Source organism: Callospermophilus lateralis, chromosome 14, assembly GCF_048772815.1.
Source record: "Callospermophilus lateralis isolate mCalLat2 chromosome 14, mCalLat2.hap1, whole genome shotgun sequence".
NCBI classification, from domain to species: domain Eukaryota; kingdom Metazoa; phylum Chordata; class Mammalia; order Rodentia; family Sciuridae; genus Callospermophilus; species Callospermophilus lateralis.
Genome location: NC_135318.1, coordinates 6,059,201 through 6,076,498, shown reverse-complemented (window position 1 = coordinate 6,076,498; position 17,298 = coordinate 6,059,201). Strand labels below are relative to the sequence as shown.

At 39.7% G+C, this 17,298-nt stretch overlaps 1 protein-coding gene across 1 annotated transcript in view; it reads left to right on the top strand.

The window, feature by feature from the left end:
- Positions 1-1,745: 1,745 nt before the first annotated feature.
- Positions 1,746-17,298, top strand: part of Adam17 (ADAM metallopeptidase domain 17) — a 56,803-nt gene continuing 41,250 nt past the window's right edge. Inside the window, exons 1-2 of the mRNA XM_076833646.2 lie at positions 1,746-2,061; positions 13,783-13,915. Coding sequence (XP_076689761.1) covers positions 1,965-2,061; positions 13,783-13,915 — 230 coding nt within the window. The 5' untranslated portion in view covers positions 1,746-1,964. The remainder of the gene's footprint in view (positions 2,062-13,782; positions 13,916-17,298) is intronic.

Here is a 17,298-nt window from a genome sequence, read left to right as displayed (position 1 = left end):
TTTTTTTAAAATTGGATTTACCTAAGCCTGTGCATCCTAGGCAAGCCCTTTACCACTGAACTATATCCCCAGCCTGTGGGCACATATTAAAAAAAAATTCTTTTCATAGTAAAAGAATGTTTGAAAACCAGTGACTTAGACTGCCAGTTAACTCTACCAGTCGCCTTTATTAGTATGTCCTTCTTAACATGTTTCTCTAGGTCATTTTTTTTTTTTACTTGTAGATGGACACAATAACTTTATTTTATTTACTTATATGTAGTACTGAGGATCAAACCAAGCACCTCACACATGCTAGGCAAATGCTCTTCCACTGAGCCACAACCTCAGTCTCCTCTGGCTCTTGAACTCCCTCATGTGGTTCTTTCATCTTAAAGGCCAAAACCATTGATAAAGATGAGCTTCAAACTGGAATCACAATTTGGGTCCTGGTTTGTGAATGGGAAAGAGTACCTGAAATTCAGATTGCTCCTGAAAATCTGGGGCTTCTGATTATGAGAAGATGAATTAGGTTTTATCCTCACCCTGGATACTGGGAACACAGGGTGATGTACCGAGCTACATCTCAACCCTTTTGTCTTTTTATTTTGAAATGGGGATTTGCTAAATTTCCCATGCTGGCCTAGCACTCAAGACCCTCCTGCCTCAGCCTCCTGAGTTGCTAGGATTGCAGGGATTCACCCCCAGCCCACTCTTTGCAGGTGGAAAAAGTTTGGCCCTATTTGGATAAACTTTAGTCAAAGTAAAACAATAATTAGCCCCAGGACTGTAGCACAAACTTGTAGTCCCAGCTGCTAGGGAGACAGAGGAAAGAGAATCACAAGTTGAAGGCCAGCTTGGGCTATTTAGGCCGACATCATCTCAAAATAAAATAAGGCTGGGGATTTTACTCAGTGGTACAGTACTTGCCTAGTATGTGCAAAGCACTGGATTTGATCACCAGTACCTCAATAAAACAAAAATTTATATACAATCTTTTTAGAATCTTTATTCAGCTACATAAACACTAAACTTCACAGAGGTAAAATTCTGCAAAGAATTGCAAACTGCCCGTCCAAGCGAAATGTATCAATTAGAGAGGACTGAACTATACAAACTCTGTGTGATTGGATTCTGACCCCTGGAGTCGCAGGTAAGGAGTCAGGTCTTAGGATTCTAGCACCTGAAAATGCTGTAGACCCTTGCCTGAGCAAAAGCGCACCGCACTCATTGTTCTCCCCAAGCCCTTTTTTTGTGACAGCGGAGGCGCGGGGGTACGGGCACCAAAGAGTGGGAAGGTGGTCAATGGCCTTGGTCCCTAGGGCACTGCGGCTGGCCTCATGCCTCCGCCTCCCACCCGAGCACGCGCGCAGAGCCTGGGCGTCCAGCCAGCTGCGTCCAGTCGGCCTCTGATGGACTTCACAGCTCCTTTAACCGAAGGACTGACAGGAGTCCTAACTGCACGTGGGCAGCACAGAGAAGGCGGCGTCCGCACGCGCCTCAGGGCGTGCTCGCGAACTTCTGCCTTCCTTCTCCGCGGTCGCTCGGACACGGGGCTGGGTCGAGTCAGGGCATCGCGGGCCCAGGCCAGGCAAGCGCCGGTCGAGCTCCGACCAGACGCACTACGCAGGCCGCGAGCAGGGAATGAAGGCTGCCAGCGGGCTAAAGCCCGGCGCGTCCGCCCAGAGCGGGGCGGGGCGGGGCAAGCCGGGCTTCCCAGCATGCCGCGCGGCGCCGGCTTCCGGCTGTGGGCGGTGCGGGGGTCGGCGGCTGCCGGAAGCAAGCAGAGCCGGCGCTCGGAGCGCCGCCTGCACTTCCGGGGGCCTCGCTCCTGGCTCTAGAGTTCTCCCGGTAGGCGGCGCGGGAGGGGAAGGAGGTCTGAGGGGCTGGGCCGGGTGGGTCCCTTCCCCAATGTGAGCAGTTTCCCGAGCCCCCGTCAGGCGAAGGCGGCCGAGAGTGGTGAAGCCGGCGGCCGGGCCGGGAACATGAGGCAGCGTCTTCTCTTTCTGACCGGCTTGGTTCCTTTCGTGTTGGCGCCGCGACCTCCGGACGACCCAGGCTTCGGCTCCCGCCAGCGACTCGGTGAGACCCGGGGCCGCCGAGGAAGCGAGGGGAGCGGGCCCTGGCAGGTGTTCGGGGGCGGGGTGCGGGCGACGGTGGCGCGTCCCCGGTTTCTAGGGTGGGAAGGGGGTGTGGCGCTGCGTTCCGGGGAGGGTGGCGGTGACGGGCTCCCGGTGGGTCTCCTGTGGGGACGCGGCCCGCTGCAGTGGGCTGCGAAGGCGGCGAGGGTCGGGAGGTGTGGCCTTGCCGGGCAAAAACCGGGAGTGCTGCGCGCCGCTACCGAGGGCGGGGCCCGGAGCTCCCGAGTTCCTCCCGCCCTCCAACCGCGGGCTGGAATCTCTGCCGCGGGAGGCACCGCCGGGCGGCGTCTCTTCCGGAGGCGGCAACTGCAGAGGGTTCATTTGCATTTTCTGAGGGAATTTGGGTTTTGGAGTTGGGTTTTGCCCTCATCCTCTGCACGTTCTTATTTACGTTGTAGTTATTGAAAGCGCTTGGGGAGTAGGCGGAAGCTAAGACCTGCCAAACCAACTGCGAGGCTGCCGCTGTGAATGCTTTCCTAATTTAAGAAGAAATGAGCAGGCATGACCAATCCGATCAGTTTTGAGCCTATAAAATAAAGGGTCCTTATTAGATTTTTCTGAAGAGATTGGATTTTAAGGATGGGTGTAAGTGAGCTTATACTGTGTGTTAGGGTCCTTTATGTTTTAAAAGTTAGTGCAATACCGGTCTGTTAATTAATAATAGAGTGTGAAACGGTATATGTTTTCTTATATAATGGACAAAAATTAAAGTTGTCTGATGGCATTTTCCCCCTGGTACTGGGGATAGAACTCAGGGCCTTACATGTGCTGGGCAAGCCTCCAGCACTGATTGACATCCCATCCCCTGATAGGGGTATTAAAGATGATTAAAGGTGTTGAGTATTCCCACCTAAATAACTGCCTTGTGGTTGTCTCATTTTGAAATGAATTACAAAGTGACTGTTTAAGAAAAGGCGCAAGGGAGCCAGTTAGGAAGTGCTAAGTCAGTAAAGTTGAAGGAAAATTTTGAAGTGTGGGGTCAGGATGGACGGGGTAAGGATCTGCTTAATTTTAAGTATAAATTAATGAAAAGGAAAAATGAGTTTTAAGATACTAAAATTATATTTATCTGACAACTTTTTATTATCATTCTCTTGTTCTCAGATGAAAAAATAAGCATACAATGTAGAGGAAAAAGCATTACTTCTAGACTGATTCTCAGCAACATTTGCACATCATAGGTTTTTTTAAACAAGCTGGTTTTTTAATTAGTGCAGACCATCTGCCAGAAAACTGCATAGACTTACCCGTTTATTCATCAAATGTTTGAAGCACTCATGCTGTCCACGCAGTATTAGGAATAACATCAGAAATACAAAGATCAGAGTACATGCATCTTTAAAAACTGTGGCATAGCCCTGTGTGGTGGTACATATCTGGGAAGCTGAGACAGAAAAACTGCAAGTTCAAGGCCAGTTTGGGCAACTTAGTGAGACCCTGTCTCAAATTAAAAAGGGCTGGAGATGTAACTCCGTAGTAAAGTGCCTCTCGGTTCACTTCCCAGTACTGAGGGGAGGGAAAACAGCTTATAGCATAGCAGAATAGAGACTCATAAAGAGATCTAAACAGACACTTCTAAAACAGTGTGGAGGAAAGTGCTGGACACATTATGGCAGATATGATCATGAAGGGGCTACTGAATGCAGTCTAAGAAGGGAACCAAGGCTTCATGGGGGAGGTGATAGTTGAGCCTAGACTTTAAGGTTAGGTAGGTGAGAAGGGAAAATAAGGGCACTTGTGATGACAGAATAAAAGGCTGTTAGGATTAGAGACTGTTATGAACTTTAGAGATTGTGTCTAATTTTTTTTAATAGGTTCGAAAAATGGGTCTTAGAAACTTGTAGGGAATTGTTAGATTTACACATTGATAAACATATATGCCTTGTGGGCATTTGAAATATTGACTTTTGTGTATGTTGGACAGCACAGAATGTTTGATAGTTTAGGATGTCATTTTTTGCTTGACTCAAATCTTTTTTTTTTTCCTCCAAGTATAATTTCTTTTATTTTTGGCACTTTCCCCCTTTTGTTTTGAAGCACTGTTAAGTATGTGTGTTTTAGTTAGCTTTTCGTTTCTGTGACCAAAAATCTAAAAAAAACAATTTTAAAGAAGAAAAGTTTATATGGGGGCTAATGATTTTGGAGGTCTCAGTCCATAGGTAGCCAGCTCTATACCTTGGGGAACAAGGTGAAGCAGAATATCATGGCGGAATTTTGTGGCAGATGAAAACAGCTGGGATCATGGCACCTAGGAAGCAGAGACACTTCTCTCACCAAGGACAAAGTCATGCCCCTTAACTCAATCTTATTATTAAGATTGAGTTGGTCAAGACTGACAAGTAGTTTCAGACCATGGTTTTTTTGTTTATTAGCCTTTTGTCTGCAGATGTTATGTACTGTAGTACTAAATATTGATTAGGTATATATAGGATTTTTTTCTAAAATCTATCTATCTATTTATTTATTTTGTGGTACTGGGAATTGAACCTAGGGGCTTACCACAAAGCTATATCCCTGGGATTTTTATTTTGAGACAGGGTCTTGCTAAATTGCCAAGGCTGGCCTTGAACTTGGTAATACTCCTGCTTCAGACTTCTGAGTTACTAGGATTTCAGGTGTTTGCTTCCATGCCCAGCTTATAACATTTTTCTTTTCTTTTTTTAAAGAGAGAGAGAGAGGGGGGGGGGGAGGGAGGGAGGGAGGAAGAGAGAGAGAATTTTTTAATATTTATTTTTTAGTTTTCGACAGACACAACATCTTTGTATGTGGTGCTGAGGATTGAACCCTGGCCACACGCATGCCAGGCGAGCGCTCTACCGTTTGAGCCACATCCCCAGCCTGAGCTTATAACATGTTTCTGAAGAGCAGTAATACATATAATAAATAGAAGCCTGACTTTTGGAGTACTCCGTAGGTCACTAAAAATGATTTCAATCGAACTGTTATGAATTGCATAATTTAGGAAAGTTATGAATCATATGAGCTTAGTCATGATGATATCTAGTTAAAGTTGCAGCAGGGGTGTATAAGTCTCACTTTGATTTCAAAATTGTTTTCCCTTTGAGTTACTTTTAATGAAAGAGGATGTAGTGGGTGGAAGGAAAAAAATGTAGGTCACAGATGAGGGATGAACATTTGTATTTGAAACATATATTTGAAACTTGGCTTGGTGATTCTCCACATAACAGTACTCATTTCATTAACAGCACCATTTTGCTCAGTATTTTGACATGTGGCTTCCTCTTTTCGTGTTAATTTTTCTTATAAACTACATTCTTTTGTAACCTAAACACTTAACAATCCTAACTGCTCTGAGGGAAATTAATATAACTATTTTGTGCTAGTCAAAGAGATAAACTAGGATGAAATGAAGAGTCGAGCAAAGAGCTGTGATAGGGAAACTGGAGAAATCTTTTTGACTTTCACAGAATATTAGATATGTCCTGCAAGGCCAAGTATGGTTGATTTTTTGGATCCTTCATCAGTTTCTATTTGTGAGAGATGTTAAGTTTATACAACTGGAACTGTTACTTTGAAGAAAGCCTGAGAAAAGTTGGTAGGGAAGAAGGGTCAGGGATAAGTTTCACTGGGGTAGGGAAGTGAAATGAAGGACTTTTCATATACTGTTTCTCTTAGTTCTTAAATTAGCCATGGAGTTGGGTACCTCAATACTCCTCCCCCTCCCTTTTCTTTTCTCCCCTCTTTTTAAATTTTATTCGTACTGGGAATTGAACCCCAAAGTGCTCTACCACTGAACTACATCCCCATCCTTTTTTATTTTGAGCTAAGAGTCTCACTGAGTTGCCAAGGCTGTCCTTAAACTTGGTATACTCTTGCCTTAGCCTCCCAAGCCACCGTGGTTACAAGTGAGTGCCACTATGCCCAGTGGTCAAAAGCTCTTGATGGGGATTAATTACTGGAGGCTGATGAAACTCCATCCTCCTTTACTGGTAAAAACCTGTAAAATTACATGTTTAGCTCCTAGGTTCTGGGGTTCCTGACCTTCTAGAGAGCACTTCTCCCTTATCCCTTAGATTCAGGGAGGGATTCATCCATGCTTAGGGTTTATTTTACAACCTGTTCAGGCAGCTTCTCTCCTACTCTGTATTTTTGAGAGTGCTAAAGAGCTGGTCTCGTGTCTTCTGCACTGATACTGTAAATACTTCATAGCAGTCCTTTTCCACTTCTGACATCAAGAATAGAAGCATGATACTGATGGTGTTATTTGGGGGGTACTTTTTGTATTTCATACAGTAGAGCAGTTAGAGAGTAAGCAGAGTACTACTATAGGAGTTCTTCGTTACACTTGGAGATTGTATTCTAGGAAAATGCAGTTTGCTGCAAAAAAAGAAAACATTAAGGTCCACAAATGTTTCCTTCTGACAATTTATTTACATTGCTCTCAAATACATGGTACAATTATCTATATGTATGTGTATAGCTATATATATATATATATATATATATATATATACACACACACACACACATTTTTATGCTTATATTTATATAAGCAAAATTTATACCCTTTTGAGGTTTAAATATTAGTTTTAACTTAATATCAACTTTTTAGTTCAAAGAAAGAAACTAGGCTATACTTTAGGTCATCATACTATAATCAATGACCATAAAAGCTTATCCCAGATACAGAACAACTCAGGTGTAAGAAAAGGATGGAGTTGAAAGTTTATCAAATCTCTTGTAGGCTATTCCACATGTATATTCATAGAGGGTTTATCGTAGGCCTAAAACTCCTGCCTTGTCTTTATTCTTCTTTTAGAACATTTAGAAGGAGCTACAAAGTATTAGCTGTTTTTTTACTGCTGATATCAGTGTTGAGAATCATAATATAGCATAGTTTGGCTTTCTTCCCACTTAAAATCACTGTATGGCTTATCAAGTAACACATTTGCAAACGTATGATGACTTAATACAAAAGAAGTCCTATGTAAGTGGGCAGTGTAATTGAGAATTGTATATAAGAAACAAGACAGACTATGTCATTCTAGAGTCTTTCATCATCCAGTCCCTCCCACCCCCTCCTCCCATGAATTATGCTATATCTACCTAGGTATCCAGGTAGAAACCTAGGAGTCTTTTGGTGATTTCTGCCTGGTTTGCTCAGCATCTTACCCACTGATTTCCCAGATTTCAGTTTTCTTCCTCTTTGACACATTTTCCACACTGGGGTTATAATGATATTTCTAAGCTGTTGTCCTTGTCCAGAGTCCAAAATCCTGAATTTTGTCCCATGGTCCTTTAACCTGACTTCTGTCTGCCTCTCAAGCCTCACACCTCCTCATCTTTTTTCTTTTTCGGTACTGGGGATAGAACCTACGAGCATTCTACCACTGAGCTGCATCCCCAACTCTTCTTTATTGATTTTATTTTGAGACAGGGTCTGGCTGAATTGCCAGTGCTGGTCTTGAATTTGGGATCCTTCTGTCTCAGCTTCTTGGGTTGCTGGGATTACAGGAATGTGTCATTGAGCCCAGCCACTTCATCTTTTCTTTCTGTGCTGTTGTGCACCACAGCTTCATTAAGTTGCTCTCATTTCTTTAAGTCATAGATTATCTGTTTCCTGAAACTCTTCCTTCTTTCCCTTTTCTTGATGGCAACCATATCCTTTTGATTTTAATACTGCTTCCCTAGGAAAGCATCCTTGGCTCACCAGGCAGGAACCCTGCCCCTGTTGTGTCCTATAACTTCCTATAACTGCTCTCTTGGCAAATGACACAACTTTATTATAATTTTATTTGATCTCTTCCCCCAGTATGAACTACTGGAAATATATTTTTCTGTTGTATTGGTAGTGCCTGAAAGATAGGAGGTTTTTTAATAAGTATTTGTTAAATAAATGCATAAATGGAATCTGTTGGAAAAGAGAGGAAAAAAAAGTGTAGAATATGGGTTTAGAAAAAAAGTAGTGAAGGTGGGGTGATAAAAGATACAAAAACAGTAAGGAAGGGTGCGGTATCTCTAAGCACCATTAGGCAGGAAGGCAAGTGGGGGCGACTATGAACTGTAGCTCTTGACAGAGAAAGGGAGGAGTAGATAGGGGACACCTTAAATAATAAAATTCTAATATATATATATATATATATATATAAATATATATATATATATATATAAAAATTAAATTAATTTACTTAATTTTGAATTAAATTGTGTCTTTTATTTTCTAATTTGTGTTTGTAGTTGGCTGAAATGAGAAAAATCTCAGTTATTTAGGGTGATGGCTGGATCAACTTGTAGAAAGTTGAGATAGCTGCTCTCATTTTAAAGAGTAATCAGCAGAATTACTGATAATTACAATTAAAATTGTAGAATTTTAAAGAGTCCATGACCAGATGCTGAGCAAAGAAAGATCATTTTGGTAACATAGTTTTTAGGACTAACTGTAATAAACTTTGTTGTAAGTAGAATGATGGTTTATACTCATTTTTAAAGAGATTTAAATGTAGAAAAGAGAATCTTTTGGGAAGAAAGTGTTTGAATCCTGTTGAAAAAGCTCTAGAAAATTATGATTACTAGTGGTTACAGTTTTGAAAGTGAAATGCAGTTGAATATTGAGTATCCAGAGCATCCAGTGCCCCCACCCTTCCATGAATTATACTATATCTACCTAGGTACCCAGACCAGAAACCTGGGAATCTTTTGGTGATCTCTATTTGGTTTGCTCAGCGTCTTACTGATTTCCCAGATTCCAGTTTTCTTCTGCTCTGGCACATTTTCCACACTTCTCACTTGCTAATGAGAAGACAATTTCAAGAGCAGTAAATAGCTCTAATTTGGCTCCAAAGAGAGATCTGTTTTTACTAGGTGGTTTGTGATGGCTCCAGGACATCCAATTTGGGTTATCTACTCATTAAAAGAGAATAAATTGCAATGCAAACATACTTGTTAAGTATTTTAAAGTATGGTAGGAAGCTACATTTAAAAAGTGCTTATTGGGGCTGGGGATGTGGCTCAAGCGGTAGCGCGCTCGCCTGGTATGCGTGCGGCCAGGGTTCGATCCTCAGCACCACATACCAACAAAGATGTTGTGTCCGCCGATAACTAAAAAATAAATAATAAAATTCTCTCTCTCCCTCTCTAAAAAATAAATAAATAAAAAGTGCTTATTATAGAAAATATACTCAAATACTGGTGATGTTACTCTCGTCATTTTTTAAGGCCTGTTTTTATAATAATTAAGATCATGCAATATGAACAGTGTATTTTAAAATCTCCCTTTGTTTCATTAACATAGCATAAGTATTTTTCTTTTTTGGTATTAGGGATTGAACCTAGGGGCCGGGCCCTTCACTACTGAGCCATATTCCCAGCACCCCCCCTTTAAAATTTTTTTTTTTAGTTGTTGATAGACCTTTATTTTATATGTTTATATGCGGTGCTGAGAATCCAACCCAGTGCCTCACATGCCAGGCAAGTGCGCTATTGCTGAGCCACAACCTTGCCCCCAGCTCTTTTTAATTTTTTATTTTTCAGACCTTAAAAAGTTGTAGTAGCCAGGTATGGTGGCGGCGCACGCCTGTAATCCCAGCTGCTTGTGAGCCTGAAGCAGGAGGATCAGGAGTTCACAGCCAGCCTTAGCAACTCAGGGAGGCTCTAAGCAACTTAATGAGACCCTGTCTCTAAAAATATAAGAAGGGCTGGGGATGTGGCTCAGTTGTTAAGTGGTCCTGCGTTCCATCCCTGATACCAAAAAAAAAAAAAAAAAAAAAAAAGGTGTAGTGTACAGCATTTTAAATGGTTGCAGATTTTTCCCTGTCATTTGGAAGTTCTAGAATTTATCCAGCTGTTTCCAGTTATTAATTTACTTTGATTCTTTTGTTATAAAAAATGTTGGGGCTGGGGTTGTGGCTCAGTGGTAGAGCGCTCGCCTAGCTGTTGGAGGCCCTGGGTTCAATCCTCAGCACCACATTAAAAAAAAAAAAAGTAAAAAAATAAAGGTATTATATCCAACTGCAACTAAAAAATAAGTATTAAAAAAAAATAATGTAAAGATGAGTAGTGAATATCCTTGTGCTTAAAGGTTTTTTTTTCCTTCAATTTGACCTGTTCCTTACTTTAACTTAGTTAAATGGTTTTCTTTTTCTTTTAATAAGAGAGTTCTTCTATTGTGATGTAGCCACATCAATGTTTATAGCAGCTCAATTCACAATGACTGGACTAGGGTATCAACCTAGGAGTCCCTCAATAGATGAATGGATAAAGAAAACGTGGTATATATACACTCGATGGAATATTACTCAGCTTCAAAGAAAAGTGAAATTATGACATTTGCCAGTAAATGGTTGGAGTTGGAGAATATCATGCTAAGCGAAATAAGCCAATCCCACAAAAGCAAAGGCCAAATGAATGTTTTCTCTAATATGTGGATGCTAATTCACAATAAGGCGAAGGCACTAGGGAAGAATAATGTCACCTTAAATGAGGTAGAGGAAAGTGATGGGAGGGTAGAGGAGGTGATGTGGGGAAGGAAAGAAGTAGAATGAAACAGAAACTATTACTGTATTGAATATATGTGACTACATGACCAATATGATTCTGCAACATGTACACACAGAAAAATGAGAAATTATATCTCATCTATGTATGATATATCAAAGTGCATAAATGCATTCTACTGTCATGTATAACTAATTAAAACAAATAGAAAATTTTTTATAAAAGAGTTCTTACTGTATTATTCAGGCTGGCCTCAAAGTTCTGGATTCAAATGATCTTTCTGCCTCAGCCTCCCAAGTAGCTGGAGCTACAGGCAGGTGTCAACATGCTTTGCTTATATGATGATTTTCAGACTTGAATTCATGAAAATCCCCTAGGAGGTTTGTTAAACAGATTTCTGGACTCCATCCTGAGAATTTCTGACTGAGAGGTCTAAGGGCAGGCTTGAAAATTTGCATTTCTAACACATTCCTAGATGATGCATACACTTTGAAAACCACTGACCCATGTTATTAACAATGAAACTACAATACTGAAATTAAGTTTCTAAATCAGTAGGAGTGATTATGATCTTGAATGAAACTAAGTTCATGTACCAACCTGTGTCAGGGAAGTTGAAGGGCTGAAGGAGTGTATCAGCATCTAGCACTGAGAATTGGTGCAGTTGGTTGACATGAGTGTGGATAGATGTAAGGTTCTGTGCTGGGTGTTGCGAGTTAAATATTCTGTGATTGATAAAACAAAAAGCTCCTTTTTGGCCATTTTATAGTCTGGTGGTGAGATAGGTATGTCATAACCATAAAGTACCAGAAGAAAGGTATAAACAAAGGACTTTAGAATTCAGAGGGAGGGGGCTGGGGGTGTGCTCAGTGGTTGAGTGCTTGTGGTGCTGGTTTCAATCCCCAATACTACAAAAACAAACAAAAAAATAAGTAAGAAGGAGGGGAGGTCATGTTTTGTTGACATGTTTTTAAAGTAGGATACTGAAAAGTACAAAGTTCTAGGAGAACTTGCTGATTTTAGAAGAGTTTCAGATATATCATATTAATAAAACTTGAGAATTTCAGCCGGTCAGGCCAATGTTCAAAATCCAGTTCTATGTCAGATTAGCTTTATGAAATTAGATAAATCACTTATTCTGCATCTGTTTCTCATCTGTAAAATGTGGATAATATCTCAGGGATGTTTGTGGAGATACTATATTAAAAAACCCAGCATGGTGCATACAGGGAACACTTAGAAACTGGTGGATAAAGCTAGGTGCAGTGGCACACACCTGTAATCCCAGAATCTTGGGAAACTGAAGCAAGAGGATCATGAGTTCAAAGCCAGCCTCAGCAGCTCAGCGAGGCCTTAAGCAACTCATTGAGACCCTGTCTCTAAATAAATACCAGATAGGGGGATGTAGCTCAGTGGTAGAGTGCCTCTGGGTTCAATCCCCGGTCAAAAACAAAAACAAAAACAAAACAAACAAAAAAACCAAAAACATATTGATGAATAAATGGTAAGCTGTTGAAGATTTTCTGTTGGTGCCACTGAGCATTATGACTAGCAGGGTCACCAGGCACAGTGGTACCCATCTGTAATCCCAGCAATTTGGGAGGCCGAGCAGGAGGCTTACAGGTCTAAGACCAGCCCCAGCAATTTAGTGAGAATCTGTCTCAAAAAAAATTTTAAAAAGGATGGGGATGTAGTTTCAGTTGTAAAGTACCTTGGGTTTAATCTCCTATACTAAGAAAAAAATATTAGCAAGGTCGGATCAACAACAGTTATCCATTGGTAGAAAAGTGATTAATCCCTTTTGAAACAGCTTTCCTCTAGATTAAATTTAAAAGGAAAATTTGTTAAAAAGAAGATGGTTGGTCTCAGCTAGTTGTGGTGGTGCATGCTGGTAATCCCAGCAATTTGGGAGGCTGAGTCAGGGGGATCTCAAGTTGGAGACCAGCCTCAGCAATTTAGTGAGACCCTGTCTCAAAAATAAAAAGGACTAGAAATATAGTTCAGTTTAAAGTGCCCTTGAGTGCAGCCTCTAGTACCAAACCAACTAAACAAACAAACAAACAAAAACCCAAAGGTGGTATCTAGAAAGTGTGTAAATTGCTGCTACTTTATTTGTTCTAATTTTAAGTTAGAAGCTTGGATAAACTTTTATTAAAGTAAAAGGTAGCAGCGGGCCTGCCCTTAGCCTTCTTCAGGTTTGTGTAGTGTTGTACAGTGGCAAAGCACTATTCTGCCTTTGACCACTCTGGTAGGAAAACTGACCTTACCACTCCTCCTCTCTTTTATCTTGCTTTTGTGTCCACAACATTGACGTATTTTTTGCGTGCATTGTCTTATCTAGGTCTCCCACCTTAAAATGAGCTATTGGGCAAGGACACCTCTGTTAATGCTGTGTTTCAGCTTTTGGACTTAGTGTCTGGCTCACAGCAGGGGATGACTGACTGATGAATGAATACTGATTGAGGATATTTAGGTGAAGGAGAAAACTATTGGGTTGATTCTATTTTTTATTTTTTAACTTTTTATTGACATAAAATAATTGGACGTGTTTATGGGGATGATTCCGTCTTTTAAAACTTAAGAAAAAAAAATTTTGTGTGTGATATTAGAGATTGACCCCAGGCCTGTGTGTGCATGGAGGGCAAGTGTGCTGCCACTGAGCTACAACTCCAGCCCCCAAATTAGTATCTTAACATGCAGTTTATGTTAAGAATTCCCTAATTGTCTCAAATGTCTTTCCACAAAAATCCAAAAAGATTGACATATTATGATTGCTTGCTGTGTTCTTAAATCTATTATGTCTCCACCCCTCCCTTCCTTCCAAAGCCATTTATTTTCTGAAGAAATTGGGGTCATTTGTTCTTGAATTCTGCATCCTGAGTGTGGCTGATTGCTTCCTTCAGTTATTATTTAACTTGGCAGCATCTAAAACCTCTGTGTCTTAAGAACCAGAATTTAGATCTTCATCATATTTAGTTTAGATTTCTTATAGTACTCCAGGGGTTAGGGATGTAGCTCAGTGGTAGAGCTCTTGCCTAGCATGGGGTGGAGGGGGTGGGGGAGAGATACCCTATTGGTTGTGCAGTACATTTAGGTGCTTCGTAATTATTACATCAGAAAGAGCTTATTGTTTGGCACTCTGATTTTAGTGATAATACAGCTGATGAGTAGGTTCAGGTGCTAATCACCTTTTTTACCTTTTTTTCAGAGAAGCTTGATTCTTTGCTCTCAGACTACGATATCCTCTCTCTTGCCAATATCCAGCAGCACTCCATAAGGAAAAGGGATCTGCAAGCCTCAACACATTTGGAAACATTACTAACTTTTTCAGCTTTGAAAAGGTAATTTGAATTATTTATAAAATAATATTGGGTCAGTGAGGGGCTTGGTTTGGCAAAAGCAGAAATCTTAGGAAAATCACATCATAAAGATTTGTAATTGATATAATTATAGTTTGTCATACATGATTCCTATTGTGAAATTCATACTGATGAGTGTTTTCTTAAAAAGTGAGTGATGTAAAGGAATTAATGATGGTGAAATGTTTATGAGATTCTAAGAAGGAATTTTAATTTTTTATTGTTTTTATTTGGGGGATATTGGGGTTATTTTGTGGGGGTACCAGGGATTATACCGGGGGCACTTAACTACTGAGCCACATCCTCAGTCCCTTTTATTTTTTATTTTGAGGCAGGGTCTCACTTAGTTGTGTAGGGCCTTGCTAAGTTACTGAGGCTGCTTTGAACTTGTGATCTTCCTGCCTCAGCCTCCTGAGCTGCTGGGATTAGAAGTGTGTGCCACCCCGCCCAGCTAGGGATTTTTACAAATTGAATGCTTATAATACTTTACATTTTCAGTACAACCAAACAGGTACTAAATATTATCTTTACTTTATGTGTGAGGACATGAGATAGAGAAAAATGTTTTTTTTAGGACCCACACATAGACCCCACACATAGTGGTGGACTGGGTCTAAAATTGAGCTCCTCTTATTTCAACCATAAATTGATTGATGTGCTTGATTTGGGTAGTAATTTTAATCCATGCTGTTTTGCAGATTTATTTATTTATTTTTTAAATGAGCATTTTTAAAAAATGAGGTAACTTTTTATTTTCATAGCTTTATTTTATTCATTTATTTTTTATGTGGTGCTGAGGATTGAACCCAGGGCCTCCCATGTGCTGAGCCACAACCCCAGCCCATGTTTTGCAGATATAAACCAGTTCAGTAATTGCAGACCTCATTCTAGAGTCTGTAAAGAAACTTTTTATCCAGTATTAAAAAATAAACACTAGGAGAATGTAACTGGCCTGAATTATTGTTTGTTTATAGGATAGACTTATATCCCATTTTTTTTTTAAATTTTAATTTTTAAAAAAAATTTTACAGTAGGATGCATTTTGACATATTGTACACAAATGGAGCACAACTTCTCATTTCTCTGGCTGTACATGGTACAGAGTCACTCCAGTAGTATAATTATGCATGTATATAGGGTAATAATGTCATCTATCTTATTCTACTGTCTTTTCCATCCCCACAACCCCTCATCTTCCTTACTCCAAAGTTCCTTTATTCTTTCCTATCCCCTCGTTCCATTTATTTATTTATTTACAGCCTCCACTTATCAGAGAAAACATTTGGCTTTTGGTTTTTTGGGATTAGCTTATTCCACTTAGCAAGATATTCTCTAATTATATCCATTTGCCTGTAATTTTCATTCTTTAAGGCTGAGTAATATTCCATTGTGTATAAGTACCACATTTTCTTTATCCATTCATCTGTTGAAGGAATCTAGGAAAAGTAATATGTGTGCCTGCTTAGGGCTGGGTATGGTAGTGTTTGTCTGAAATCCCAGTAGCTTGGGAGTCTGAGACAGGAAGATCACAAGTTCAAGGTCAGCCTCAGCAACTTAGTGAAACTCTGTCTCAAAATAAAAAGGGCTGGGGATATGGAGCTCAGTGGTATATATTCCCTGGGTTAAGTCTCCACTACTAAAAAACAAACAAACAACTACACAGGCTGGGATGTATTTCAGTGGTGGAACATTTGCCTAGCATGTGAGAGGCCTGGTTTCCATCCCTGGTACTCCAAAATATAAAAATACTAGAGAGATTTTAATGTTTTTCAGGTTTTTTTTTAAATTATATTCACATTTTCATGACCATACATCCTGTATAAACTTCTAAAAATTTTTATTGTTTTTTTTTTTGTTTTTGGCGCATGAATCTTTTGTGCATATGATATGTGTAGGTATAGCTGGCCTTCCGTATCTGAATTCTGTATGCATGGGTTAAACTTACTATTGATCAAAACTCTTAGAAAGAAATTTTGTTTATATTGATTATATACAGATTTTCCTGTCATTATTCCCTAACAATATAGTATTGTATTTATTTGTTTTATCTATTAATTTTTTGGTGGTGTTGGAGGTCAAACCCAGGGCCTTGCTTACATTAGGCAAGTTTTTTTTTTTTTCTTGTTTCAGTGCTGTATTTTATGCTTTCTCTGAAATAGCTTAGATTGCTAATGCTGCTGCAGAATCAAAATTAAAATTCAGATCTATTGATTCTCAGTTATCACTCAGGGATTTTGATGGTTATATTGTCTTTCCTTATTCACACATGTGATTACTTCTGAACCCTGGGGCCTAGTGTTCAGATCCATCTTACCCATTAAGTCTTATTAGTCTCTGGTCTGTGGTTTCTGGTGCATTATTCTTTAAAAGTTCTGTAAGAGTCTGAGATTAGAGACAGATGGCAAACCTGGTAGAGTTTGAAAAGGCATAGTTAGGATCAGTAATAAGAAGAGTAAAAGACTTATTGATGATTTATGTAATCCTTCAAGTCTTTTTATATATGAAACGTGAAGGTAGAAAATGAGTATCATTATTAATACAAATTCCTGAAAAGTGGTGGATAATTAAAGCACAAACTACAAAATATCATAACAACAACAACAGCAACAATTAAATGTTTTGTTCTAATAGATTACCAAAAAAAAAAAAATTCAGACTTATCTATTTCTCATACAACATTAATCCTGAGATTAACTAAAAAATTTAGAGAAAAGTGAATGCATAAAAATGTACATTCCTAGAATAAAAACCTACTGACAATGCCCAATCAAGCAACACATAGCATTTCCCAATAGCCAATAGCTACTTTTTTTTTTTAAACCACTGAGCTACATCCTCAACCCTTTTTAATTTTTTTTTTTAATATTTATTTTTTAGTTTTCGGCGGACACACATCTTTCTTTGTATGTGGTGCTGAGGATCGAACCTGGGGCCGCACGCATGCCAGGCAAGCGCGCCACCGCTTGAGCCACATCCCCAGCTCATAAATTTTATTTTTTGATAGAGTCTTGCTACATTGCTCAGACTGGCCTCAATCTTGTGATCCTCTTGCCTCAGCCTCAGGGATTACAGACATGCACCACCATGTCCAGTTCATTTATTCTGTTTTTCTGTGAACTGTACAACTATTTGTATAAAATTTACATGTGTTAGGTATTATAAGTAATCTAGAGATGATTTAAAGTATAGGAGAGGTTATATGCCATTTTATATTTGGGCCTTGAACATCCACAGATTTTGGTATCTGAAGAGCCTCCTGGAAACATTCCCTCAAATACTGGAATACTGTAGGTGATATAGACAATATAGATACACATTATTATAAACAGTCACATAATTTCCAGTGCATAGAATTGTAGCAACTC